We start from the raw sequence: 26,473 nt of genomic DNA, 5'->3' as shown, positions 1-26,473 counted from the left end.
GCTGCGCAGCCAGCGGTGGCGGTGCAGAGGGCGCTGGGTTGGCCATGAAGGAGTGTTCGCCAGACATGCTGTCGTAAAAGCCTTTTGGTTGAAGGGTCTCCGGTGGCTGTCGAGGGTTTGTGGAGTTTAGACTTGGCTGCACTCAGTCTCTCAAGCGTCCTTGCCTGGTTGCACACCAAAGCCGTCGGAAGCCCACCCACCCCCCTCGCTAGCGGGCCTGGCCGGCGGAGGCACCCCAGGCGCACCAAAGACAGCACCCACCACCATTCCACCATGGACATCACAGCCTCACAGCCTCACAGCCTCACAGCCTCACAGCCTCACAGCCTCACAGCCTCACAGCCTCACAGCCTCACAGCCTCACAGCCTCACAGCCTCACAGCCTCACACACATCTTGCTACTTCCAGCCTTTGCCTTGTCCAAGCACAGACATGTCTACCTAGCTACTCTGTTGTGCAGTCACCATCAAACAGGTTGCTTACTAACTTATTGGTTGGATGGCTCTCGAGTCTCACCCAGCCTTCCTCGTTCTGTTTCAGATCATCAATTTGCACCTGTAAAGGAACATCTCATACTTGGCTATTCGCTAGGTATTTCACTGACACATGATGGAGAGATAGTAGAGACACCACCCATGCACGATCGTTCGTCTCCGTCTGGTCGTGGATCGTCATCTTTGATATTGAGATCGCTCACACCCCTGCCATGTTCCCATGGCCATCGTCTCGCACCCCCTCCTGTTCGCCTCTGCATTCCTTCCAGCCCCTGTCATCTCACCATCTTTCGGAGTCTGAAAGCCTCCAGTTTCACCATCTTGTTGGGCTCGCTCACATATGCGAGCTTCACCTCTCCGCTTTGTTCCGCAGCCACCTCCTCTTCTGTGGCAAATAGAAAGTCTTGATGCTCAACGGGATCCAGACTGACATGGCTGGCGTCCTCAACCTCCATCTCGAAGATGAACTTCAGCCACGTCTTGTTTGCACGTCCTGGCCGCCTGTCGTCGAAAGTGAATTGTGTGACCTTTCGAAGGACCCGGGTCGCAACAAGGCCGGTCTCCTCTTTCAGTTCACGAGCGGCGGCGTGTAGGATGGTTTCGTCGGTATCATCTACCTTGCCTCCTGGAATTTCCTGCTCGTTATTTGTCATTAATCAAAGTCGTTCAATAAAGAGCTGGCACAAGCACGTCGTGGTAATACTCTTAATCGCGTACGTACCCATGCATTGGGAAATGCCTTTTCGTCTTTGGCACGCTGCACTAGCAAGAGCTTCCTATCGCGATTGAAGACGACTACACCAGTACAAAGGATGTCATATTCAGGATGCTGGCGAAGAAACTCCCGGTCAGAAATCGCGTACTCTTGTAAATCGGGGCCGAATTGCAGAACTGGGCTTGCTTCACTCATGCTGTAGTGCTGGAGACGGAGTCAATGACGGGATATCGACAGGAGGAGGCGCGGCATTGCGGCTTTAAGTCTATCGCAGTTGCCTGGAGGAGCAAAGGCACCAGCGCCACAACATTGAACACTTTGAAACTTCTAGCTCGTGACTCACACCAGACCAGCAGATGGAGCACTAAGTCGAGACATTCTACGATGTAGAGTCGTCCTCTTCCCCTGGTTCAAAAAGGACCTTGTCGCAAGCCATTCACTACCACTGTGACCCTGTGTGCACGTGGGCGCCTCTCTAGTGTGTTCGAGATCGACGCTAGTTGATGAATGCCTACTTACGTCAACACCAATTGTTCGCGACGCGCGCCATCACCAATGCCACAACCCATCGCCACCCAGACAGCGCTCTGATCGTAGACACAATCATCCCATCGCGCGCGATAAATCTTACACTCTATCACATAATCAGACTTCATTACGAAGATGCCTCGCCCACCACGCGCAAAAGTCGCGTCGCGCGTCGCAAAGCCCAAGAGGGCCCCGCGCAAGCCCGCACCGAAGGCCACGACCACGCGTACCACACGCGCCCAGGATGTCGTCGCAACCAGCAAGAGCTTCAGTGAGGACAGCGACGGTCTTGTTAGCAAGACTGGTGTGACGCGCTCAAGCAGGCGAACGGCAAGGGACCACGCCAACAAGCAGATCGAGGAAGAGCAATTTACTATGACCGGCGCGCTGCCTGCAGAAGAGAGTGCACCGGTATCCTTGAACAAGAATGGCACACCTGAATCAGCAACATCAAAAAAAGCTCGAATGTCAAGAGGTAGTGCTAGGTTATCAGCCGGCAACACATCGTCACCCGCAGGAGCCCCTGTACCGTCACCTGCAGCCAACGAAGACGCGCCTACCGGCGATGCATCAATACACGAGAGCTCCGGCTTTGGTGATTTGACCTTCTCCTCTCTGGGCTCGGAATCGCCTGCTCATGGTACACGCCCGCCGTCTGCAATCAAAGTCGGTGCCACACCGGCGCATGAGAGGTCAATACTGGCTTTGACCAACTTCAAGCGAAGAGCACGGCAGCCGAGTTTATTGCGAATGGTCCAGCAGACCACCGATGTCGAGGATAATGACCAGAGTGATCTTGACGACACAGACAATTTCGACTTGGATGACTTCTTGCCCCATGCAGAATCAACGCCACTCAACGTACGGAAGACCGGGCCAAGCGAAGAAGTTAGAAACGACAGCGGCACCCAGATCTCCAGTCCTGGCTCACGAGGGACTAAGCGCAAGTTGTCGCCAGTTGTGCAGGTGCCACGCTCCTCACCACCTGGTAGCCCTGCCCGAGACACTGATAGCGATATCGAGTCTGTACGATCACCATCACCCAGCTTACCAGAAGTGCTCTCATCACGGGAAGATGTAATTGCACAGACACAAGATGACGAAGAGATTTTGAGTCAGACGTACGCACCACCCATGTCCAGCAGTAGTCCTGTCCCGGAGAAATCCGCCCGGCAAGAGTTACCCGCACCTTCGCGTCGGCCAAGAAGAGGAAAACGGGCAAAAACACCCGTCAGAGATGAGTCGGATTCGGACGGTGAAGACACGGAAACACCTGCGAAAGCGAAACGCGGTACCAAGAAGAAGGCGCAACAAACTATATCTACCGCACAGCTGAAAGGATTGCTACCACGGCGGAGGAATCGCCATCGGGATCGCGACGAGTTTGACCTAGAGAGCTCGGAGGAAGTAACGCAGCTCGACTCGGACCAAGATGAGCTGCAGATGCCAACACGACGAGCGCACCAACGTCCAGGTGCTGGGAAGTTAGCATCACCCAAGGCCAGCAAGAAGGGCTCTCGAGGCAAGAAGACGGCCCCAGCCAAGGCAGCCCCCAGGCTCAGTCGAACCTACAGTCGCAGGCGATTATCAGACAAGGAGAATGAGACTGCAGACCAGGAGGATCCAGAGCATACAGAGATATCGGCGATTGAGCATTCTGAAAAATTAGCCGCTATTAAGAAGAAGTTTGAGGAAGTAGATGCGTTTGAGCTGGATTTTGAGACGGTGGACGTGACTACGAGCTCGAGTCCATTCCGCTAATTGAGTGCGGTGATGCAGCCAGCCCAGACACTTGATTATAGCTGTTTAGCGGTGTAGACGAAAATATCAAACGCAGTTCATAGGGAATGGCTTGAACGAAACGTTGCATCCCATGCTTCCTCTGCACACAAATCGGTATTTGACTCGATTGTTCCTTGATGCACATGGGCTGCTTCGGCGATATTGATGCTGCACTCTTCTCGACTACATGAACAAAGTGCGAGTCATTCAAAGACACAACGTGCAAAGACTGCGATGGGCGTCGTGTTCGGTTCATTGCAATGCGCCGAAGAGGTCCTTGTCGCAGGTGCACAGACAACAAGGCCGTTCATCGATGCCAGGCTGACGCACAGGAGTGTAGAATGTAGATGTACACGGTGATTGAAAGGTACTTGCCACACCGTCAGAAAGGCAGACACACAAAGATCATCATGTCGAGGCTCCCCCAACGTTGGACCTGTGGCGTTACGTTGCGTCTGCGCGGTCTGGAGGTAGGTAGAGGCACGGGTGAGGGTACAATGGTGAATGGTCCATCATAGGCCGCGCACGGGCTTTTGTACTCAACCGAAAGGCGTTTGCAGTTGCGGGTTAACGTTACGTAGCTTCCTCCGCCCAAAGCCAATCTCACAACTCACCCTTTCACCGCAACACGTTGCTCGTTCTCTCCCCAACTCATCCGCCGTTTCGCTGTCGGCTGCCCGCCACGACAACACAGTAGGATGCAGTGATCCCATGCCATGCGTCTTCCCGACCACTCAAATCATCTGGCCTATGCAGCTCCACCGTCACCCACTCCGCCCGGCGTCCGCAGGCCATGAACCCCTCCAATGGCACTTCGTTGTCCACGTCAAAGAGCAACTCGACGCTACGGCCACGTACCAAGAGACTGATTTCGGTAGAGGATGATATATACACCTCACATGCGACTGATGGCGGCCTGAGCGGAGGTCCCTCCCGTACAGCAGCCTCGAGACATGCGTCCCCGTCACCATCTCCGTCACCGTCTCCGGCTGCAAACTCTCGCACGGGAGCCACAACATCTTCGCGCCTCAGTGTGGCTGCAAATCCACTGGCCCTATTTGAGCGGTCTTCGAACCCAAAGAGTCCCAACTCGCCAGGCTTGTCTGGGCTGTTGGGGAACTCTTGGTCGGCCTTACAGGACATTGCCGCGACCGTTCTGGCCGACCCCAGAGACTCCAGCAGCAGCAGCGCACGACGACGCAAACCGACGCAAGGACGACGCACATCTACCAGTGCTCCACCGCCAAAGCAATGGGGTCCCGCAGGCGCAGGCTCGCTTGTTGGGGCCGGCACCCATGAGGAGAGGGAGGCACAGGTTAGAGCTATGAAGCGGAGAGACCTCCTGACTGCGAATGAGCATTTGGTGCCCGACTCGGTTGGGCGCATCAAGCGCAGGAATTCGGACGATCGAATGAGTGCTTCCGCACCGCCCGGTGAGAATGATGATCGAGACGCGCTTGTATACATCCATCACGTTCGGCCGCAAGATACCCTCGCTGGGCTGAGCATAAAGTACAACTGCGACCAAGCTGTTCTGAGAAAGTCGAACCGCATGTGGCCCAACGATAGCGTGCAGACAAAGCAGACGATAGTCCTCCCCGTAGATGCATGTGGAATCAAAGGGCGACCTGTCCCAGGACCAGAGGCCCTACCAGAGGAGGACCTCTTGATGGGAGAGTACGGCAGTAGTTCTAGCAGCAAATCAGCTACTACGAAGAGCACCGCTGGACTACCCAATGGGTGGAAGACACCCAAACAAAAGGACGTGGAATCTGCTTCTACCGTGTCCTCCAACACAGATGCAGAGCCACCATGGAAGCATGATTCATGGGTTCTACTACCCAACGACAAACAACCTACAGAGATCGGTCGCATGCCACGCAGAGCACTGGGCTTCTTTCCGCCTGCACGGCGGAAGTCTGTCACTTACTCTGATGCTTCCACGCCTCGCGCCTCGGTGGATCTTCCCCGATCCTCCACCTCCACCAATCCTCTTACAGTCTCTCCCTTGCAAATGGCCCGATCTCGTGCCTCTAGTAATCTGTCTTCTGTATCCACCAACAGCCGCCAACGGAGCACATCAGGCAAAGCATGGGGCTTACATGGCCCAGGCGGTGTGGGCACTATGGGCCGTAACGTACGCTGTCCTGGACCTGCTCAAGACGGCCTGAATAAGAAATTCGCACAATATCTGCCTAATGTGGCGCCTCCGCCTGGGCAAGAGTACTTTACACCTTGGGCACCCAGTCTCCTCGACGCCACAGCAGGAACATCCTCTCAAAGTGCAGGCGGTTCGGGCGCGGTGACACCACTCAACGGAGCCGAAATCAACTTTCAAGAGATCGGTGGGGCAATCGAAGGCTGGGTACGCAAAGTAGGCACATCAGCGCAGAAATTGCTACAAGAACCCGGGACACCCGGCCAAGGTAAAAGATCCGCGGTACCCGTTTTGGGCGCCGTAGGAGGCGATTTGGGCGATTTGATCGAGTTGCGAGACGACGCCTTTGAAATCGGGGATGGAGAGGAGGATAGAGGCAGGAGTAGGGAGGATCATGTGTTAGCTGGTATGGATGAGAGGGCGAGTTCGGCAAGAGTCGAGCAGTATCAATCTGCGCGGCCTGAGTTTAATCTCACGTTGAGGGAGAGAGGCAAAAAAGGGGATGGTAGTGCAAAGAAGGATTGAGTATGGCCACTTGATCCAAGAGTATAGATGCCAAAACTGAGGCTTTTGTGATTTTGGTTCGGCGTTGTAAGGCTGCGTCAATGTGATGCATAGCACTGGCAATTTTGGCATTACAGCGGGCCGGGTCTGGATGGCATTTAGCTTGCGTCGAGACTTTGGAGAGATAACTCTGTCAACTGTATTTTGCTGTCATATGAATTACGACGTTCAACATGTGCGTATGTGTTTGCTTCAAACACATGGATTACCGGCGGTAGTTTCGCTGCGGCTACCCACTCGAGCGTCCGTGCGTTGAATGTTACCACTATGTGGCTGATTGACACGATTCCAAAGCCACCAGCTCCGCCTTTAATTGTACACATTCAACATCCCAAGGATCGCACAGTTGCCTTGGAAGGAAACCTAAGCATGCAGGCATTGGTCTGCTCCCGTAATTCAGCGGGGTATGCGTCCAGAAGCTCGATTTCCCTTCTGCAGACTCGGACGCGGTTTCGATCGGCACAATTGAATCCTGAACTCCGACCCTCCACTTTCACTCGGTCACCACCTGGCCTTGCCTACTGCACAACGTCTGTCCTTGACAGGAGTCATTATACAATTCTGCCATCTCGGACAAAGTCTAAGTCGTTGAGCTTCCTCAATACGATCAGAGGTATAGCAATTCCCAAAAGGACACTTGCCACAACGATGCATCGCTCCCCCGCAGCGATGGTGACGAAACCGATGGTTGACCCGCATATGGAGATCAAGACGCCAAGGGACCCGAATACGCTGTCTAATTATCATAATTTCGTAACGAGACATACAAGTGTCGATTTCGACATTGATTTTAGCAAGAAAAGGCTGTTTGGTAGTGTGGTGTTGACGCTTGAGAGCTTGGCGGGCGAGGAGACTAGGGAGATTGTGTTGGATAGTAGGTAGGTATGAATTCCAGGTGAGGACTCATTCTTTCACTAATACTGGGTAGCTTTCTCGACATCTCGGTTGTGGAAATCGATGGGAAGAGCGCCAAGTTCCATGTTGGTGATCGTGTAGAGCCGTATGGAAGTCCATTGACCATCACGCTCCCTTCGGCTGTGCCAAAAGGCAAGACAGTCGACATTGAGATTAAGGTTGCAACGACAGATAAATGTACGGCGCTGCAGTGGATGACACCTGCTCAGACGTCGAACAAGAAACATCCTTACATGTTTTCGCAATGCCAGGCCATTCACGCTCGCTCCGTCTTTCCCTGCCAAGACACACCAGACGTCAAGTCTACCTTTAGCTTTGCTCTTCGGTCCCCTCTACCGGTTCTGGCCTCTGGTCTCCCGACAGGTGCGCATGATTACCAGGCGCCCAAGAAAGAGGGTGAACAGGGGACCCTGAAATACACATTTGAGCAGAAAGTTCCAATCACATCCTACCTCTTCGCAGTGGCCAGTGGTGATTTGGCATGTGCTTCCATTGGCCCACGCAGCACGGTCTGGTCCGGCCCCGAGGAACTTTTGGTATGCAAAGACGAACTCGACGGCGAGATTGAGCCGTTTATGAAAGCGCTTGAATCTCTCGTCTCTCCTGCTTACCAATGGACGCAATACAACGTGCTCATCCTGCCTCCCTCGTTCCCTTATGGTGGCATGGAGAACCCCGTCTTCACCTATGCAACTCCCAGCATCATCTCTGGCGACAAGCAAAACATCGACGTCATCGCACACGAACTCTCCCACTCATGGAGTGGCAATCTCATCAGTGCGGCAAGCTGGGAGCACTTTTGGCTCAACGAGGGATGGACTACCTATCTCGAGCGTCGTATTGCTGGCTATCTTCACGGAGAAGCACATCGACACTTTAGCGCAATCATCGGCTGGAAGGCGCTGGAAGAGAGCATCAAGCAGTTTGGCGAGGACCACGAGTACACGAAACTGGTGACCAATCTCAAGGGCAAGGACCCCGACGACGCCTTCTCGTCGATTCCGTACGAAAAGGGCTTCCACGCTCTGTATGCGTTTGAGTTGTTGCTCGGAAAGGACAAGTGGGACACGTTTATCCCACACTACTTTGACACGTTCAAGTTCAAGAGCGTGGACAGTTATGACTTCAAATCCTGCCTCGTCGACTTCTTCGCCACCGACCCAGCCGCCCGCCAGAAACTCGAAGCCTTTGACTGGGACACCCTCTTCTACGCCCCCGGCTTCCCACCTAAACCAGACTTTGACGAAACCATGGTCAAAGCCTGCTACGCCCTCGCCGACAAATGGAAATCTCGCACCCACCACAACGACAACAACAACGATCACCCTCCCTTCTACCCCTCCCCCTCTGACATCCAAACCTGGATCTCAACCCAATCCCTCGTCTTCCTAGAACGTCTCCAATCCTTTGCCCCCGCCCTCTCCCCCACCGACATCTCCCTCCTCGGCTCAACCTACAACTACGCCAACTCCCAAAACCTCGAAATCCTCTCCCGCTACCTCACCCTCGGCCTCATGGCACGCGCCCCAGCCACCTATGGCCCCGCGGCCGAGATGCTAGGTCGCACCGGTCGCATGAAGTTTGTGCGCCCGTTGTATCGCTTGTTGGCGCGGGTGGATCGCGGACTGGCGGCCGAGACATTTGAGCGGAACAAGGGGTTTTATCATCCGATTTGTCGGGCCATGGTGGAGAGGGATTTGTTCGGGGGAGAGTAAGGGGATGGGTATGCGAGGGTGGAGGGCCAGGCCAGGTCGGATGTATACCTTGTTTACCCTGGTTTTTCACTCGGGCGGCGACAGAGTTGGGAATGACAGCGTAGCTGGTTTCGGAATGACAGAGTGTAGCTGGTTTCGGAATGACAGAGTGTAGCCGGTTTGCTTTGGGGCTTTGCCGTTTGGCTTTGTCATCCTCTGTCCTGCATTGCCCCCCTGTTGCATGCCTGGACTATCCACCCTGTCCTGTCCATGCTGGATTTAAACACTAAAGACGTGCAATCTCACTCACTCACTCACTCACTCACTCACTCACTCACTCGCCCCAGCATCCCAGTCATGTTAAAAAAGCCCAGGCTAACCAATGATATCAGCATGTAATGTAGCATGTAATGGGACATGGGAGATAGAATCGTAAAGTGAAAGCGAGGTAGATCCAGAGGCAGAGCTAGAGAGGGAAGGAAAGGAAGGGAAGGGAAGGGAAAGGGAAAAACACACACACACACACACACACACACACACACACACAAAAACATCCAAACAATCACTCATTCCATCTATTCATTTTCTCACCCGTCTCTCACCCCCACAAACCCAACCCATCCCATCACAAACCCCCAAGAAAAGAAAACACAATTTATCTCCCCCGTCCCCATCCTCTATACCCCTCCCCACCCTCTCAAGCCCAAAAAAAGAATCCCCTTGCAAAGTGCGATTTGTATTGTAATTGTAAGTTGCGCCAGGCAAATGCAGGCCGTGAGGTACAAAACTGATTGTCTAATGCTTTTTATATAATGATGATGATGATGATGATGATGATGATGATGATGACCCAAACAAGGAAACTCGTGTGTAAGAGAAAGAAAGCCCCCCGGAAAGGGAAAACAATAATACACCCGCTTTCCCCCTCCACAGACCGCCGGAGGGATGCAAGATCGCTCGAGGCGACTTCTTTTCCTCTTTGTTAAAGAAAAATACCAGAATAAACCCCCATGGAAATGCAGGATCCCAACGAGGATGGGTGGGGTTGAGAAAGAGGAAGGCCATTCCTGGTGTTGGTTTTTTTTGGAGATGATTGTGGTGGTGATACACCAATGATACGTTGTTGCGGGCTACACTGCCTCGAGTGCGCCACTGTCATGTTGCGTCGGTCCTGTGGATATCCATGTGACGATAAAAAAAGAATACAGGTGATATAGCTGGAGTTGCGAACAATCGTACAAGTCGGGTGGGCATGGTATTATTGTTCGCCCAGAGGTTTAAACAGGCTCTTCATGTTCAGAGTGATGTCGGCCACTCCATAGTCGTCGCCGATTGTCGTCACCGATCCAAATTCAATGCCCTTTTGAGCCGAGTCGGAGGCGACGTGAGAACGAATCTGCTTCAAAATGTTGAAGACCTGCTTGCAACGGAGGTCTGGAGGAGCTGTCCACTCTTCAGACCGCGATTTGCGGAGGAAAATCTGTGCTAAAAAGTAAAAGTGAATGCCATCGCGACAGAAGCCCCAGCGGGGTTGGTTTTGCTTGAACTGAATCGCCAAATCCGTGTCCCAGCACGTCTTCCAGACTTCCAGAGCACTGACGGTGGAGCGGAGCAAATGTTGAGCCTGTTCACTGACGCCACTGCTGGTTGTCGAAGGGCTGCCACCCTGAGATTGAGGCGTGCTTGTTCCACTCGAATTCACGCGTCGCAAGATCTGTCGCTGGATATTGTAGATTTGAACGTGGATCGCATGTATGAGGACTGTGAAGAAAATGGTTAGTTTTTTGGAATGATGAAAATCTGTCTGGACCATGGACTTACCAAACTTGCCAAAGACGTTTGTCGCCCGAATTGGGAGGCGTCCTTGGCCAGCTCCATACAGTACACGTAAGGCCTCGGACATGTCCAACTGCTTCGCTCGTTTCGTCCCACTCTCGTTGTCAGCCTGAGCTGCCTCTCCTCGCAGACCCAGGGCATTGGCACATTTCTCAGCAGTCTTGGCTTCCCAAGCGGCATCATCAGCGGGCAACGGGACCCGGACCTCGTTGACATCAAATTGTGGTTGGGTGTTGAAGAAGATTGTCGACGAGGCATCGATTAGGAAGATGAAGGACATCAGTCTCGCACGCTTCTCATTCTCAATCCACAATGTCCAGTTCCAAGAGTTGACTTCGGCGCCAGTCAAGGGTCCTGGCTGGTGAAGCACGCTTGCGTTGGGATTATCGAGCGGAAGTGGTTGCAGCAAGCCAGTACGACGGCTCAAATTGGCCAGAGCCCAAAACTCATCTCTTGCCTGCTGACGTTGTTTCTGCGAGCCGTGCCAGGAGAACTGGGAATGAAGGAGAGCCAAGGCCTGGAGTTCTTCCGTAGTAGCCGACGTTGGCCGGTTGAGGTCGACCACCTGGTTCGGGGCTTGCACCAGCCTGTAGACGCGGCTGGACCTCAAAACGCAAGCGCGCACAAGTTCCATCATCCAACGCACATCCTTGTCACCCAGTCTATCAGAATAGACGGCGCCAACGCAGCACATGGCCAACACAAGACCATGATCGGCCGAAAGTGGATTAAATGTCGCCGTATGAATAAGAGGCCAATGCGCGTGGTAGTGTCGGTAGCCATGTAGGAAGTCCTTGACATTCTCTCCGGTCACGATGGTCTTGAGCCCTTCGTACGCATTTGCCTCGCTGGAGCGTTGGCCAGCGAGCAAGGGCGCATTAGGGAAGCAATAAGCCAACAGGGCCTGGGCCAATTCTTGTAGGGGGTCAGACTGATAGTGATTCAGAAACCAGTTATCAGACAGGGGGGACGAATCAGGATAGCCGGGTGCGTGCGAGTAGAGCCCGAACAAAGTATCATTTGGTGTATCATCTGAGGTCTAAAAAGTACCGGTCAGAACGCCGGTGGATTTGGATTGATATGGGCCACCTGCCGTGCTGGTATTCATGAGGTGAGATTCGCCGTTGAACGTACCATTCCGCCAAAGAGAGGCATCCGGACCATTCGACATGCCGTCAACGTTTGGCAACGTTGACACTCCATAGTTTCCGGCATCCGTGCCCTCGGATTTCACGGGCATCCCATTCTGTGTCATGGCATTGTTCGCAGCCCCGTGGTCGTAGTTGTTGTAGTGATTCGTCGAGTCGTTTACTGCAGACGTGTTCTGGTTCTGTTGTTGCGCATAACCATTGGGTACACCGTCCGGGCGGAAGTCATTAAAGTTCATCCGATTATTCGCAAATTCCAGCGCCGACATGCTCCGCCGGTTATCCTCGGCTCCACTGCCTGGGCGTATCAGGCTGTTGGAGCGAGAGGTACGTGCAGACATGGATTGATGGTTGGCAATCGAGGGCAAATCGCCACCGAAACCGTTGGTTCCCACAGGAGGCATCTGCGGCATGCCCATGGCATAGCCCGCATCGGCGTAGGGCATCGACGTACCGCCAATATGGTTGAGGTATGAGTTTTGCTCGGCACCGCTTGGCTGTCTGTTCTTCTGCAGATGTTGTTGCGCATGTTGCAGATGATTCGCGCCCGTCGGGTTACCTCTTCGTATTGAGCACTTTTGGAAGTGACGCTTCAGAATATCGCTTCGGCTGAAAGTATCTTTGCAGAGATGGCATTGATAGGGTCGCTCGCCAGTGTCTGTAAAACGTCAGTGGCTGGGCATTGGGTTTGGCGCATAGCGAAGAAAATGAAGGAAGGAACAAAAAAAGAAGAAAAATCGCAAAACTCACGTCGAAGTAGATGGCGCTTCAGATGTTTCAGGTGCAGGTAGGTCTTGTTGCAGTGAGGGCACTCGTACTTGCCCTCTGCATTCTTCGAGGCCGTGGTGGGTGCCTTGCCGGCGGCTGGGGCAGGCCGGCCAGGGTGGGTGGGCAGAACGCCGCGACGACCCTGTTGACCGACGACGTGCAGAGGCTCTGGTTCTTGGTTGGGTAGCACAGGAGGATGTGGGTATAGCGAGGGGTGTTGCAGTCCCATGGCTTGGCCGGGGCCCATTTGGTGGTTGCCGTTGTGCGCAGCGGCGGTGGGCATCATGGGCGCCTGCGAGTAGGCCGACGTCATGGGCAGGTAGGCAGAAGGTGAGGGCTGAATGGGCCTAAGCGGCGGATGCTGTAGCGGCGGCATCGTCGAGTTTGCATTGGGCGCAGAGGTTACAGGCGTGTTCGGCGCCTGGGGCGTCTGAGGGTTGCTGTTGTGACCGTACAACGAGCCGAATTGCGAGCCACTCTGTAGTGGTGGCAACGTGGGCAGGCCATTGTACTGCTGCTGGCTCAGCGACGGGTACTGCGACAGCGCAGGTTGGCGAAAGCGATCGGCGTCCATGATGGACTGCGAGATTGGAATGAGTCGGTGGTGGTGGTGGTGGTGGGTAGTTTTGATGTGGTGAGGGAAGCGCGGCCAATCGATGTTGCGGGTGGCAGCATTCGTCAACTGAGAGGCTCAGTCAGGGTCGAGTGGCGCTTGTGCTTGTGACAGCTGCCCTTGGGGTGGACGAGTGGGCAGGCCGACTACAGTTTGGGAAGGGGAGCGGGGAGGGGGGGGTGTAGTGGAGTGGAGTTTGAGGAGCGAAAGGCCGGTAGCGAAGCTTTGTGGATCCTTGTGTGTGTGTGGGGGGGGGAAGAGAGTGTGAGATGTGCGGGAGATGGGCTGTAAGATGGGACAATGCAGCTAGAGTAGTCCACGACGGGGAATGGATCGAGGCGGAGGTGGAGGTGGAGGTGGAGGTGGAGGAGTAGGAGGAGCCTGCAGGGAGTGAAGAGAAGGGCAGGGCGGCGCAGTGTGTATGGAGAAAGTGTTGCAGGGACGAGGGCTGGAGAGAATTGAGGTGAGAGCTTCTCTGGCAGCGCTACTGCGGTGGACGGTATGGCAGGCGCGGCAATTCACGCGAGAGACCAGGGACTGCTTGCAGATCGGAGGCCCACACCACTTTCAGCCTCAGCCGATGGAGTGCGGATAGTCCAAGTGGAGGCTGGGAAAAAAAAAACAAAAAGCACGAGGCAGGCCAGGCACACAAGACCCACGATCGAAAGGCTGGCGTCCGATTGGGGGTGGGGGGTAGGGTAGGGTAGTAGGGTAGCTTGGGAGGAGCCTAGGAGGAGGAGGAGGAGGAGGAGGAGGAGGAGACTAGGAGGAAGAGGAGGAGGGGTGAAAGGTAAAGTAGGTAGGTAAGGTAGGTAAGGGTAGGGTTATCCTCGGGGAGAGGGAAGAAGGGTACCGGTCGGCGAAATAATGTGTGCAAGTCTTGCAACATGCGCGTCCGATATGCGCGCAACACACACACATACACACACACGCGCCACACACACACACACACACACTCACTCACACACACACACACACAATGCCTAAATGTGCGCCTACGTAGTGTAGTGTAAGAGGTAGTAGGCCGGAGCTTGCCGGAGAAGTAGTGTGGTGTGAGGGTAGGGTAGTTAGCTAGCTAGCCAAAGACAAAGAAGAATTCGAGGCAAAGTAGTAAATTTTCTTTGGCTCGAGGGGGGAAAGAAAAGAAAGGGACGAGGATAGAAATCTGACAAAGAGTTTTCGGTCGAGGAGGGAGAGAAGGAAGGGGAGAGAGAGAGAGAGAGAGATTCGCGGCAATCGCGATGGGAGAGGGGGATAATGATGATGACGATGCTGATTGGGGGTGAGTTCTGAGTGCTGGGTGTGTGTGTGTGTGTGTGTGTGTGTGTGTGTGTGTGTGCAGATTGCGGACAGACGCCAGAACGGGTTACAGGTGTCAGGGCAGCGGCGGGCAGCGGGCAGCGGGCAACAAGGACTTGAAGCGAAAGATCTCTGGGGGGAGAACACTGAACACTGGGAGACATTGGTCACTAGCGGCCACGGTAGATAGGTAGGTACTCTACATACATCCTAGGCCACACACACACACACACGTGATTCACCGTTTTGTGACGCCTTTTTTCCTCTCTTTTTTTCTTTTTTTTTCCTCTTCCCTTTCTGGGAATCTACGGCGTACTACAGTAGTTATCCTGGTAGGCTACGGGTTGCCGAGACCATAGGTACATGGCTGAGTCCATTGTCTCTGTGTGTGCATTGATACATGCTGCATGTACCTACCTCACAATGGCCAATGATGCCAATGCCAGTCGATCAGGATGAGCTAGGTAGACCACCTAGTGTGAACAGAGTAGGGGAGGCTACCTGTGCGCTCACAGTACCTATCAAGTATGTGTGCATAGTACGAGTCCGGTGTGGTAGGCATGGCCAGCCCGAGGCGCCCGATTGCCTGCATCACCCCGGTGTATGTACATACATGCATACGTATGGTACTCCAGGTACGTACATATACATTGCATGCAAATATGCCTCAAACCTGAGGCTACCTAGCACCCACCCTACATCGCTACTCTACACCCCCCATCACCGCCTCTCTCTCCCTACACGCTGTTCACCCCCTTGACTCGCCACTAGCTATTCATCTACTGTTTGATCATGGGACTGCCTAGTACTGACCATCTACGCACATACTATCCAAGGTACCTATGTATAGCTACGCCCAGTTTCACACGCACGCGCGCACTCCTCCTCCTCCTCCTCCTCCTCCTGCTCCCCCCCCCCCAGCAATCGATAAGCAGCGGGTGCACCTCCCACTTCACCCGAAGCCCTCGTCTTACCCAGCATGGACTCTAGCTACGGTACCTACTGATACATGCCAACCCACGAGCATCCCATAGCATACCAATCATCCTGTAGTTCCTGTACCTCTCCATCTACACACTACCTGACCGACCTGCTTCCTCCCTTCCCCTCTCATCCTACCCTCACGTCTCGCGCCTCTGGCCAGCCAGTCTGACCCATCACATGCTTACCTACTGCCCTCTTCCCTGGCCGCTGCAAACAAATCCCATGGCCGCTCATTCGAGATGCCACAACCACACAACCGGAAGACTGCCGCACCAGTACAGCAACTCATCCGAGCGTCGCCCCGACAGAGGCCGAGCTTCACGACGCGTTGGCGGCTGTGGCTGACCAGGGTCTTGCCTGCCCACTCTTCGCCCACCTGAAACCAAGAGCGCGTCCGGCCACCCTGTCCACGCTCGACCTTCTTCTTGCCCGACCCATAGTGCCTACCATCTGCTCCCCGTCCTGCGCCTTTTACTACGTACATCCCACTGTCCCTTCCATACATCCCCAGCTCGCTGCGAACAGGTGGGAAACCCGGGAGATGACCTCACCGCATCGTCCCTTTCTTAGCCGCCGACCGCCCAGACCGTCACGGTCAAGGTGAAAAGTCGAGAGAGCGGCGTGACGTAAATGGCGACGGCACACAGACATGGAACCCCTGTCCAAAGGTCAACGGTGTCCGTGTCCGCTAGATCTTCGGCTCACGCTCTCTGCTCTCGTCGGCTCTGCAACCCTCGAATGAAACCCAAGAGCCGTGAAACACGTCTCTTTTTTCGAGAAGGATGCACCGAAGCTTTGCGCTGCTGACTTGTTCACTCGCCATGTCGACTGCACACTGATATGCCGATCGGCTACTGCACGGCAGCAGCAGACAGCGTCGCGCCAATGTCTTGTTGACGGCCACGGTTGCATTCGACTAATTCCTGTTGAGTCGTCTCGTCCAGTCAACGCATGCATCCCGTTTGGTGTCCTCTGCTTAGCGTACCTGGTTGTGATGCCGCTCCGAGGTCGACGCTAATCGACGCTCAATGCGGCAAACCGGATGTTGCTGACTCGATTCCGAAACCTGACACGCCCTGATGATGTTCACGCAATTCCAAGATTGATTGCCAGTCGGCACGGCGTGCTCGCCATCGGCCCTGTGTCTCTGCTGAAATTGGGAACCGTGTCAAGACCGGTCTTTGATGACCCTTGCACTGCCCGTGCTTCACCGACCGAGATACGATGCTGAGCAAAGTATGTAGAGTACCTGCCTGCACGCTGCACACCGATGTCGACTTGAACTTGCGCGGGAGTCGCATCTCATTCCGCGCATGGCCCAATACGAAAACGCACCGTGCAGGCAAAAACAGCCGAGGCTTCATCCATTCACGATGCCTCAGTAAGAGGCCCGACAAAGCTGCGAAAGGATGCAAGAGAATTTTTCTTAGGAAAGGCGCCCTGGTCTTAGCAGGTCCTGGTTGTGCCAGCGAGCGGACATGCGTTGTGGCTGGAGGAGAATGCCGTTAGACTGATTAAGACCCCACGCCATTCGCCCTCGTTTCTCCCACCGTTGCCGTCCTCGTCGCCGACAATGCAGGCCAATCTTGCACGCTTTCTCAATGTGACGCCAGGGTTCATTGTTTGGATGAAAGCATGACGAAGCGCCTGATGCTTTAGTCGCGACCACCGACCCTGCATGTGTGCGCGCAATTCAATCTGCTCGTCACCATGGCGCGAAAGCTCTCGTGGATGTCAGAATAAGCTCAAGTCCCACCTGCGGTTGCGCTCCCGGATCTGGGTCTTATGAGACCCGATAGTGGGCACGAAGGTGGGCTGTCCGCTGACAGCCTGCCTTGATCCCAACGAGGAAGGGCCAGCGAGGCGCAAGCGGGAAATGTCGTGCATCGTTCGCCGACCCACTTCCACCGGGAGCCTCTTGGCTGCGAAATAACTTGTGCAAAGCGTGCGCCCTCCCTGGCCGCTCAAGAGTCACCACAAAGGCCGCGACGGCGATGCACTTTGACACTCACCTATCGCGACCACGTTGGAGACGCCCATCGTACGATCTGACTCGTGCCGGCATCGTTGGCCGGACGCCTTAGTGTCATTGTTGAGCAGCTGGCCGATCCCAAGCGGATGACTGCCTCCGTCGGCGTGTCGGCCTCCCTGGCTCGAGTTTCGAAATGTAATGCGCACCGTGACGAGATCGGCGGAAAGACTGATTCTGGCAAGCTTCGCAGCGCATAACGTCACAGTCTACTGACCGTGGCATGGAAGAGATTAGCGGTGAAAGCTAATGATTACTCTATGTACAAGGTAGAGAGTACCACATGTCTGGGTCAATGAAGAAGGCTTGGCTTGGTACACAGTCCTTTGGTTAGAGTACTGAGGTCGGGAGGAAGAGAGGAAGAGAGGAAGAGAGGAAGGGAGGGGGGGTGGAAGCGGAGCTCGGATCTATATTTGGCCGGGGTCAGCAGGAGGGTCCTGTATCGGTCCCACACGTCAAGTGCAGTAGGTACAATAGATACGATAGTAGAGTAAGACGATCTATGATCTCTAGACCTGGCATTCGATGACCCTCAAGTTGCCCGTGTCCATGTTTCGACAATCGTGATCTTGCCCTATTGTGATGAGATATACTGTACAAGTATGATGGAAAGGTCGATGAACCATGACGCTGGAGCTTTCGAGAAGATTCAAGCCCTGCCCTTGAAAAATAAAACCTGGGGAAAGAGCAACCCACGACTTCTTCATGTTCAAACGTACCGATTTACCATGGAAAAACGAACTCTTATCGGTTTACCCATGACTGAGCACAGATGAGAACAACGAAGCTACTATCGCACGCTCTTGGAATCCAAGTCTGGCGTTTACAACGTCTGCAAAACTCCCACGTCGTACTACCGTCTTTCACCACGTGTCCTCGCACGCCGACGCGCCCAATGGCGAGCTCAAGTCGAGATACAAACGCAAGCCAAAACACGACATCAAACCCAACCCCAGACCCATCTACCCAGCCAGCAAGCCCAGAACCAAACACCCCCCTCCCCCTCCCCTCCCCGCAAACCGCCCCAGACAACCCCACCACCACCCTCACCCCCAATGCCCCCGCCATCAAACTCGACCACCTGGGCCCCCTTGTCGTCAACAAAGACGGCACCCTATCGCGTATTGCGAACTGGCAAAGCATGGCGGAAATCGAGCGCCAGAACACGCTGAGGATTTTGGGGAAGCGGAATATGCTGAGGAGGGAGGAGTTGGAGAGGGCGGAAAAGGAGAAGGGGGAGGGGAAAGAGGGCGATGAGGAGGGAGGGTCAAAGGGATTGAGGGGTAATTAGGAGGGAAAGATGGGCTGGGGAGGATGATGAAGCATGCCATTTCACGCCTCTTCGCAGGCTAGACGTCGCATGAGATATGAAGCAACGGAAGAACATTCAAGTTGAGGTCTGCCTTTGATCTTCCTGTGGGAATGCATTAGGACACGTCATCCTCCTCTTTTCCACAAAACTACGACAACACACAACACAAGCTGTGGTACGCAGATATACAAGTCGAATCGGGTTGATATATTGTTTCTAGAGGATGTTTATTGTAGATTGGACAGGACGGAGCGGGATATGCTTGTGGGGAAGGTTGGAGTTGGAATGTTGTTCTGCATATATTATGGGCATCACACATGTAAACGCACAGAAAAACCGTGTTATTATAACGTGGGCGGTCAGGAATGCGCATGTTTGGTTAGTATAGTACGTGTTTCCGAGAACAATGTAGCTGGAATTTTTTTGAGAGCTGTTAATCGTATGCTGTGACATGATATGGGTGGAGGCACGAATTGCAGATGCAGATGGTGGTCGAGTAGGATAGATTCGTGCAAGTGGAACGAAGTTGAACTGTTTGAAAATGTATTGTCTACTATTCACATATGCACAGCCTATGGCTTCTGAGTTTTAGTGTGAGTGGCACGCTCATGGTACTCCCACTGCGCGGGCGGGGCTTCCTCGACTAGTGGCTCCCAACTAGCTGGTGTGTCAGTGTGACGCCCATGAAGGGAGAGAATACGGGGGTTGACCTACACCTTAGCTGCAATCATGGTGTCGACAAGCTTGTGCTCGCCCTCAGCGACCTGTATGACCTCCTCGAGGAGACCGGCGCCAAGTTGGCTTTCCAAGTCTGAGATGCTGCGAGGTGTCAGCACTTTTCCGTCCACGCCCAAGTACGAGACGGAACGAGGATGAAGACTCACGCTTCGGCGGTGTATTGTGGCTCAGGAGGAATCTTAGCAGTGGAAATGGCTCGCTCGGGTGTGTAGGTAGCGTCGCCTTTCATCCGCTTCACATCGGCCTGGCGCTCCTTGACGGTCCTGATGCCCTCGGGGAAGGTTCGCACCTTCTCTCCATCCCATTCGGCCGCCTTGTCCCGCTCATCAACTTCTCGTTGTGACTTGAGGACGACCGTCTGTCCCGATGAGGTCTCTATGATGCTGTAGTTGGTGATGTCCTCGTCAATCAGCATCCTGACCCTGTCCTGCCATTCCTTCCAGCCCTGCGGTTCGGATTTCTCGATGATTTGCAGACGGTGCTTGGTGAGCGCTTCGGTGGATTGGCGGTACACAGACGACTCTGGTATCTGCTTGAGCTTGTCCAGCGTGGAGGTGTAGTGGTAGAGCAATGCGGAGCGCGGCGATGGGTGCGTGAGGAGGCCGCAGAGACCCGTGGGTGCGCCAACCTCGAGAAATTGGCCTGGCTTGACGCTGGCCAAGAGCCGTAGAGCTGCCCTCATGTTCGCGGCGGAGTGGAAGGGCTGGGGTTGTGGCGCAATGGGGCGTGGGGAGGACAGGCAAACAAATGGTGGTGGTGATGGCGACGTCAAGGACAAGCCGCGCCTGCCAAGCGTGACGGCCGACTCTCCACTGGCTCGTGTATGGATGGTCTGGCATTCCAAGGCTGTCAATGGATCGTTCAGGGCCACACCAAGGGTCGAGGCAGGGTCCCGGTGTCCCGGTCCGAAAGTCTGAACACCTTCAAGACACGACACAGTTTCTCTAATTTCCCTTTTCGTGTGTCAGCAGCGACCCCTCTGACCACCTGTGCACCCAAAGTACTGCGCAGTGCCAGGTACCACGCATCTCTCCCGCTGTGGCTCTGATACCTATCGCTCACCTTCACCTGCGCCCCTCGACGCCTCACGTCCACACGCCCCCTTGGGTAGTACTCACCCGCCCTCTGCCAACATGCGTTCCCTTTTCTATTCACTCTTGTCGCTGGCGACGATTGCCTCTACTCTCGCAGTGGAGACATCAACTGGCGCCACTCCCTCCAAAGCTGCTGCGAGCGATGACTGGGAGGAGAAGGCGCCGGACACCATCTTCAACGGCCAGACAGTCCCACCCATGATAGAGTTGACCAAAGACACTCTTGACAAGGAGATTGCCAAGGGCCACTGGTATGGCGCAGTCACATAGAGTCGTGTTGTCTACTGTGCTAATCTTCATGCCTATAGGCTGGTCGAGTTCTATTCGCCTTACTGTGGACACTGCAAACAGTTCAAGCCTATCTACCAAACCGCCTACGAATTCTACTACACTTCCAAACCCATCTTATCCCAGGACGACAGCGACGCCGATAGCCTCAACTCCTTCACCAGATATTATGACTTCAAATTCGCAAAGGTGGACTGCGTGGCTTTCGCTGACTTGTGCAATGCGCATAATATTGGCAGCTATCCGACCCTGATCTATTACGTGGATGGCAAGGAAGTGCAGATAGAGAAGGGATCTAGGGATATAAAGGCTCTCAGCACCTGGATTGAATCGCTTCTGGAGACCATTCGCCCCGGTTCGCGCAAGGAAGGTGGGCCCAAACTGCCAGCGCCTGGCGCAAATTCCGTCAAGACTGGGCTGGATACCGAGGAAGCCTCCAAGGGAGAGAAGAAGGACAACAGGAAAGAGGCTGTGAAGCAGTCAGCCAGCAAGCCAGCAGGAGCCACTACCCCTACACAGTCTGCCAAGGCGAAGCCAGCAAAAGCGAAGCCAACATCGAATGCGAACCCTTCAGGTGTTGTCGAGGCTCTGACAGCAGAAAAATTCCAAAAGGTCGTTGTGAACACGCTCGATCCGTGGTTTATCAAGTTTTACGCCCCGTGGTGTCATCACTGTCAAGCGCTCGCGCCTGTTTGGGTAAATCTGGCACGTCAAATGCGTGGCAAGCTCAATATCGGAGAAGTCAATTGCGATATCGAGAAGAAGCTCTGCAAGGAGGCTGGCGTTAAAGGCTATCCAACCATGCAATTCTACCGTGGTGGCGAGCGCATCGAGTATCAGGGCATGCGGGGGCTTGGCGATTTGATGGATTACGCCGAGAAGGCCATGGTCGTTGGGGAAGGTGTACCCGATGTGAATGCAGAAGAATTCGAGAAGCTGGAAAAAACTGAGGAGGTCATCTTCGTCTATTTCTATGACGTAGCAACTACCTCTGAAGATTTTCAGGCTCTCGAGCGTCTCCCTCTCAGCCTGGTGGGCCGCGCAAGGTTGGTCAAGACCAACGACAAGGCCCTGTGCGATCGCTTCAAGATCTCTACTTGGCCCCGCTTGATGGTATCTCGTGATGGCAAACCATCTTACTACCCACCAATGACCCCCAAGGAAATGCGCGACACCAGACAGACTCTTAACTGGATGAAGACTGTTTGGCTTCCCCTTGTTCCAGAGCTCACCTCTTCAAATGCAAAGGACATTATGGAAGGCAAATTTGTCGTCTTGGGAATACTGAGCAGAGATCGCTCTGATGAGTTTATTTTATCCAAGCGTGAGATGAAGAGCGCAGCATTGGAGTGGATTGACAAACAGGAAACTGCCTACCAACTCGAGCGCCAGGAACTGCGCGATGCTAAGCAATTACGCATCGAGGAGGCGGAAGACAAAGACGATCACCGTGCTCTGGCAAATGCCAAGTCTATCCGCATTAACATGGATGAGATTGAACGTGCACAAGTCACCTTTGCCTGGGTAGACGGTGTCTTCTGGGAGCGCTGGATCAGACAAACGTATGGCATTGATGTCAAGGAGGGTGAACGGGTCATTATCAACGATGAAGCAGTAAGTTTTCCTCCTTTCATGGATTTGTTCTTGGCTGAGACCTGCAGAACCACCGCTACTGGGATACCACCATCTCTGGCGAACCCATCCGCCCCAGCCGTACCTCTATTATGGAGACTCTCGGCAAGGTGACAGTCAACCCACCGAAGATTACTCCCAAGTCGACCACCGGCCGTTTCATGGGCGCTATCCTCACAACACGTCACTTCTGTGGTCATCACCCCTTCATCGCTCTTGGCATGTTTGTCGGCTTCTTTACCGCCGCTGTGCTCTTTGGCAAGTCGAGACGGAGAAGGTCCTTTGGGAACACCGGGGCCTACTTCCAACTGAACGAGAAAGATGGGTTACTTGGTGGCAACGGAAACCATGGAGGCGCCAAGCACGACTAACTACCGTGATGGTTCGATGGGGGTTTGACATGTCGAGGCGTTGGGCGTTGCATTGGCGTGCGTATTGTGTAGTATACCTTGGGTTCACTCTGTTTTGAAATGCGTATGCGGTTATGGATTAGCGCGGCATACGTTGATGTATGATCTTGGACTTTAGAAACCTTTTGCATGCCTGTACTTGTTTCATGTGCTCTTGTATCGATTCCGTAATTGGGACAGCGCGGCGGCAGACCATTGTGTGACAGTGACCAGGATCGTGATAGGTAAGAGATACCAGTCAGCTTCACGTGTTTTCGCGCCATAGTTCCCCACGCGTAGCAAGGACCCCACCACCCCACCCTCCGCTCTTCTGGCACAAGTATAAAGCTGCACACATGCCGCAGGCTTCATTGATCTCGTCCATACCACGCCTCACCTCCATACATCGCGGGCATCGCTCCAGCTTCTCAGCGCCACCTCTCTACCACCACATCCCCCCCTCGCGTCTCCACCCCCACACCGCCACCATGTCCTCTCTAAACCTCACATCCCTCGAATATATGACCCGCGAATCCCTCGCCTCTTCGATCCAAAACTCGCCTTCAGAGACCCTCCCAGACAAAACGGCGGTCATAGACGTGCGTGACTCCGACCACGTCGGCGGGCATATTAAAGGGAGCACATGGGTGCCCAGTAGTCAGTTAGACTATAAGACGCCGGAGCTGATACGGACGTTGAAGGATAAGGAGGTTGTGGTTTTCCATTGTGCGTTGAGTCAGCAGAGGGGGCCGAGTGCGGCGTTGAGGTATCTAAGAGAGAAGGAGAGACTGGAGGGTGGTGAGGCGGAGGAGGCTGCTGGGGGTGATGGGGGAGATGAAGGGGAGGGCAAAGAACAGAATACAAACAAGGCAAATAAGAAGGAGCAAAAGGTGTATGTGCTGAAAGGAGGATTTACAGAGTGGCAGGAGAAGTATGGCGAGGATAAGAAGTTGACGGAAGGGTATCAGAAGGATATTTGGGAGTTTGGGTACTAGAAGCCAGACAGCGTGATGGAGATCAAAGGTGATGATTTCCAAGAAGCAAAAGATTGTTGGCGTTTGAGCGATCATCGGAACCAGTATGAAATATGTAGCGATGGCGTACTGAGCTGAAGTGGGTGTTGTAGATTATGACATCATGATATGAGACAACATACAACAAACTGGATAGCCACAACACCAGTACCACTCTCCATTACACTTCAGTTTGACATCAACAGAGCTTTGAAGTTGATGTTGCAAAGATCTCGCAAGAAACATCTCGCGACCAAGTAAACATCAAGTAGTCGGTCCAGCTACCGAGCGTCGGCCATAGCCCCGACCTACCACTCCCACGCCTCATCTCTCGCGGACCCCCACCGGCATACCCAAACAGGCCTGTCTCCGCCCCAGCGCCCCTCAATTCATCCGTTTGGAAACGTCATTTAAGCAGTATACCCCCGATCTTCTCAATGTCCCCTCCTAGGCGCGCCCTATTTTCACTGAATCTCGACACTGACGCTGATCACGTCCATCAACGCATTTCGCATCACAACAAAGACGGCGAAGACCGTGTTCGAGTTATTGAAACCAAGGGGCCAACGCATAGCCATACCGATCTATCCTACGTTACAAAGCCGTTTGAAAAAGCTGTAAACAGAGCTGTCAACGAAGTCGTCGACGGAACAGGGAAAAAAGTACATACCGCAGAAGGCCAAATATCCTACTCCAGCAGCTCTACCGAACGACGCAGAGACGGAAACAGTAGACTCAACATCATCAGCAAATCCAAGCGTCGCGCCTTGGAAAACAAATACGATACCTCGGAGTTGTAATCCAACCCATCACCATGTCCACAGACGCCAAACCCCTCCGCATCGTTGTCGGCTGCGACTCTGCTGGCGTATCCTACAAAAACGCCATCCTCGCCGACCTCAAAGCAGACAAATCCCGCATCTCCGCCGTCCACGACGTCGGCGTCCCTGCCTCATCCGACAACACCGCCTACCCACACGTCGCCATCGATGCTGCCAAACTCGTTGCAGCCGGCGAATACGACCGTGCGATCCTCATCTGCGGCACGGGACTGGGCGTTGCCATCAGCGCGAACAAGGTACCCGGCATCCGTGCCGTGACCGCACACGACAGCTACAGTGTCGAGCGCTCGATTCTGAGCAACGATTGCCAGGTGCTGTGTATGGGCGAGAGGGTGGTCGGACTCGAACTTGCAAGGCGGTTGGCCAAGGAATGGATTGGGTATCGGTTTGACCACACGAGTGCGAGTAAGGAGAAGGTCGAGGCGATTATGGAGCATGAGAAGAAGAACTTTGCCGCGTTGGAGAAGGAGCAGGGCAAAGGGGCGAGCTGTTGAGGCGAGGGTTTAATTGTGGAGGCCTGCGTTGGGTGTGAGAAGTGTTGTGGTTGTTGGTTGTAGGAAGAAAACGGACTGGCATGGCTTGGTTTGTTGAATTTGAATTCAACACTGGAATATGTGATTGATATTATTTCGAAAATGTTGCTCTGAAGACGATGTGCAGATTAGCTAAAAACGCCAGGCTGTGGAAAAAAGTCTCTTTTAATACTCATGCTCAGCTATGGTATATAAACCAACCACTACATTCCCACCTCTCCTATGATGTGAGCACTTCTATGAATTGATAAAACCAAAAACCAAAACTGTTCAGTTCATGTTTTGTTTTGTTGAGGAGTGTGACAGAATTCAATGGGCAACGGAGCCAGAGCCTCTCAGCCTCAGCCTAGGACATGGTTGCAATTTTTTACAATTGAGTGAAGAGAACAGTTCAGACCCATCAGCCCGAACTCGCTTTATTTTTCAGAATACGGGGATAGATGCGTGTGCTTCTGAGATCGAAAGCACGGATATGGAGATGGACGGGGTTTTAAGATGGTTAGCCGCTATTTTTGTTGGTGAAATGTGTGTATGCAAGAAGCTATTCACGAGATCAAAAGCTAGAAGAGATGGGAATGGAATATAGCTGAGTTGTGACAAGTTGGTCCAGGATAATCGAGTGTTGACGGATCGATGTCCTGATGTTCATGATGTTCATCTAGGTAGTGTGTGAGCCGAGCAGCCGCGGCCAAGAAAAGCTGGCGTTGGCCGGCGCCAATGTCCATGGGTGTCCTTTAGGGGAACAGCAAGCAGGGATGGGGAGTTGACAGGTGCCTGGCGCCATTGATGAGCGCATTGCTTACTGTTTGCTTCCTGCTGCTCCTCATCGTCTGCTCTAACCACGCCTGCCACTCTTCTGACTGAGAGCGCGTTGCGCCATATACTTCCGCTCCATATAGCATAGCTGATGAGACACAGCATGTGCGTAGAGAGCTGATGGGTGCTCTTCTCCCCTACCACACACACACACACACACACACACACACACACACACACACACTTTTGTCCACGAAGTCATACGCTCTTATTAGCCACCGAGTCACCGAGCCACCGAGCCATTGTGAGACTGACAGAGCCAGCCTTGAAGTAGCCTGACAGCGCAGTC

At 53.9% G+C, this 26,473-nt stretch overlaps 13 protein-coding genes across 13 annotated transcripts; 8 read left to right on the top strand and 5 right to left on the bottom strand.

Moving 5' to 3' along the window:
• Window positions 1–769: 769 nt before the first annotated feature.
• IAQ61_002239 (uncharacterized protein) lies at window positions 770–1,404 on the bottom strand (the record flags this gene model as incomplete). Its single annotated transcript, XM_066095460.1, has 2 exons — window positions 770–1,111; window positions 1,216–1,404. The coding sequence occupies 2 exons, from the start codon at window positions 1,402–1,404 to the stop codon at window positions 770–772; spliced, it is 531 nt and encodes a 176-aa protein (XP_065954296.1).
• A 468-nt stretch (window positions 1,405–1,872) lies between these two features.
• IAQ61_002238 (uncharacterized protein) lies at window positions 1,873–3,498 on the top strand (the record flags this gene model as incomplete). The annotated part of the gene is made up of 1 exon (XM_003834072.2): window positions 1,873–3,498. The coding sequence occupies one exon, from the start codon at window positions 1,873–1,875 to the stop codon at window positions 3,496–3,498; it is 1,626 nt and encodes a 541-aa protein (XP_003834120.2).
• Window positions 3,499–4,312: 814 nt separating this feature from the next.
• On the top strand, window positions 4,313–6,202 carry IAQ61_002237 (uncharacterized protein; the record flags this gene model as incomplete). Its single annotated transcript, XM_003834071.2, has 1 exon — window positions 4,313–6,202. The coding sequence occupies one exon, from the start codon at window positions 4,313–4,315 to the stop codon at window positions 6,200–6,202; it is 1,890 nt and encodes a 629-aa protein (XP_003834119.2).
• A 708-nt stretch (window positions 6,203–6,910) lies between these two features.
• IAQ61_002236 (uncharacterized protein) lies at window positions 6,911–8,871 on the top strand (the record flags this gene model as incomplete). Its single annotated transcript, XM_003834070.2, has 2 exons — window positions 6,911–7,119; window positions 7,170–8,871. 2 exons carry the CDS (start codon window positions 6,911–6,913, stop codon window positions 8,869–8,871), a joined length of 1,911 nt encoding a protein of 636 aa, XP_003834118.2.
• A 670-nt stretch (window positions 8,872–9,541) lies between these two features.
• IAQ61_002235 (uncharacterized protein) lies at window positions 9,542–14,728 on the bottom strand. Its single transcript, XM_066095459.1, is given in 4 exon segments — window positions 9,542–10,611; window positions 10,672–11,718; window positions 11,737–12,492; window positions 12,585–14,728. 4 exon segments carry the CDS (start codon window positions 13,174–13,176, stop codon window positions 10,109–10,111), a joined length of 2,898 nt encoding a protein of 965 aa, XP_065954295.1. The 5' UTR covers window positions 13,177–14,728; the 3' UTR covers window positions 9,542–10,108.
• A 951-nt stretch (window positions 14,729–15,679) lies between these two features.
• Window positions 15,680–15,982, bottom strand: IAQ61_002234 (uncharacterized protein; the record flags this gene model as incomplete). The annotated part of the gene is made up of 1 exon (XM_066095458.1): window positions 15,680–15,982. One exon carries the CDS (start codon window positions 15,980–15,982, stop codon window positions 15,680–15,682), a length of 303 nt encoding a protein of 100 aa, XP_065954294.1.
• Window positions 15,983–16,523: 541 nt separating this feature from the next.
• Window positions 16,524–17,736, bottom strand: IAQ61_002233 (uncharacterized protein; the record flags this gene model as incomplete). The annotated part of the gene is made up of 4 exons (XM_066095457.1): window positions 16,524–16,897; window positions 17,025–17,220; window positions 17,291–17,454; window positions 17,511–17,736. Coding segments are annotated over 4 exons (960 nt in total), but the record flags the coding sequence as incomplete, so codon positions are not given.
• A 686-nt stretch (window positions 17,737–18,422) lies between these two features.
• IAQ61_002232 (uncharacterized protein) lies at window positions 18,423–18,818 on the top strand (the record flags this gene model as incomplete). Its single annotated transcript, XM_003834065.1, has 1 exon — window positions 18,423–18,818. One exon carries the CDS (start codon window positions 18,423–18,425, stop codon window positions 18,816–18,818), a length of 396 nt encoding a protein of 131 aa, XP_003834113.1.
• Window positions 18,819–19,411: 593 nt separating this feature from the next.
• IAQ61_002231 (uncharacterized protein) lies at window positions 19,412–20,259 on the bottom strand (the record flags this gene model as incomplete). The annotated part of the gene is made up of 3 exons (XM_003834064.2): window positions 19,412–19,496; window positions 19,554–19,658; window positions 19,724–20,259. 3 exons carry the CDS (start codon window positions 20,257–20,259, stop codon window positions 19,412–19,414), a joined length of 726 nt encoding a protein of 241 aa, XP_003834112.2.
• IAQ61_002230 (uncharacterized protein) lies at window positions 20,258–22,962 on the top strand (the record flags this gene model as incomplete). The annotated part of the gene is made up of 4 exons (XM_066095456.1): window positions 20,258–20,480; window positions 20,595–20,922; window positions 20,980–22,573; window positions 22,621–22,962. 4 exons carry the CDS (start codon window positions 20,258–20,260, stop codon window positions 22,960–22,962), a joined length of 2,487 nt encoding a protein of 828 aa, XP_065954292.1.
• A 506-nt stretch (window positions 22,963–23,468) lies between these two features.
• On the top strand, window positions 23,469–23,975 carry IAQ61_002229 (uncharacterized protein; the record flags this gene model as incomplete). The annotated part of the gene is made up of 1 exon (XM_003834062.1): window positions 23,469–23,975. One exon carries the CDS (start codon window positions 23,469–23,471, stop codon window positions 23,973–23,975), a length of 507 nt encoding a protein of 168 aa, XP_003834110.1.
• A 455-nt stretch (window positions 23,976–24,430) lies between these two features.
• IAQ61_002228 (uncharacterized protein) lies at window positions 24,431–24,793 on the top strand (the record flags this gene model as incomplete). Its single annotated transcript, XM_066095455.1, has 1 exon — window positions 24,431–24,793. One exon carries the CDS (start codon window positions 24,431–24,433, stop codon window positions 24,791–24,793), a length of 363 nt encoding a protein of 120 aa, XP_065954291.1.
• Window positions 24,794–24,807: 14 nt separating this feature from the next.
• On the top strand, window positions 24,808–25,329 carry IAQ61_002227 (uncharacterized protein; the record flags this gene model as incomplete). Its single annotated transcript, XM_003834061.2, has 1 exon — window positions 24,808–25,329. One exon carries the CDS (start codon window positions 24,808–24,810, stop codon window positions 25,327–25,329), a length of 522 nt encoding a protein of 173 aa, XP_003834109.2.
• Between the last annotated feature and the right edge of the window lie 1,144 nt (window positions 25,330–26,473).

The sequence above is a fragment of the Plenodomus lingam genome (assembly GCF_022343315.1).
Source record: "Plenodomus lingam strain CAN1 chromosome Unknown contig_14, whole genome shotgun sequence".
In the NCBI taxonomy this organism is placed as follows: domain Eukaryota; kingdom Fungi; phylum Ascomycota; class Dothideomycetes; order Pleosporales; family Leptosphaeriaceae; genus Plenodomus; species Plenodomus lingam.
Note: the sequence above shows the minus strand (reverse complement) of the source record. Positions and strands in the feature narration are given on the sequence as shown.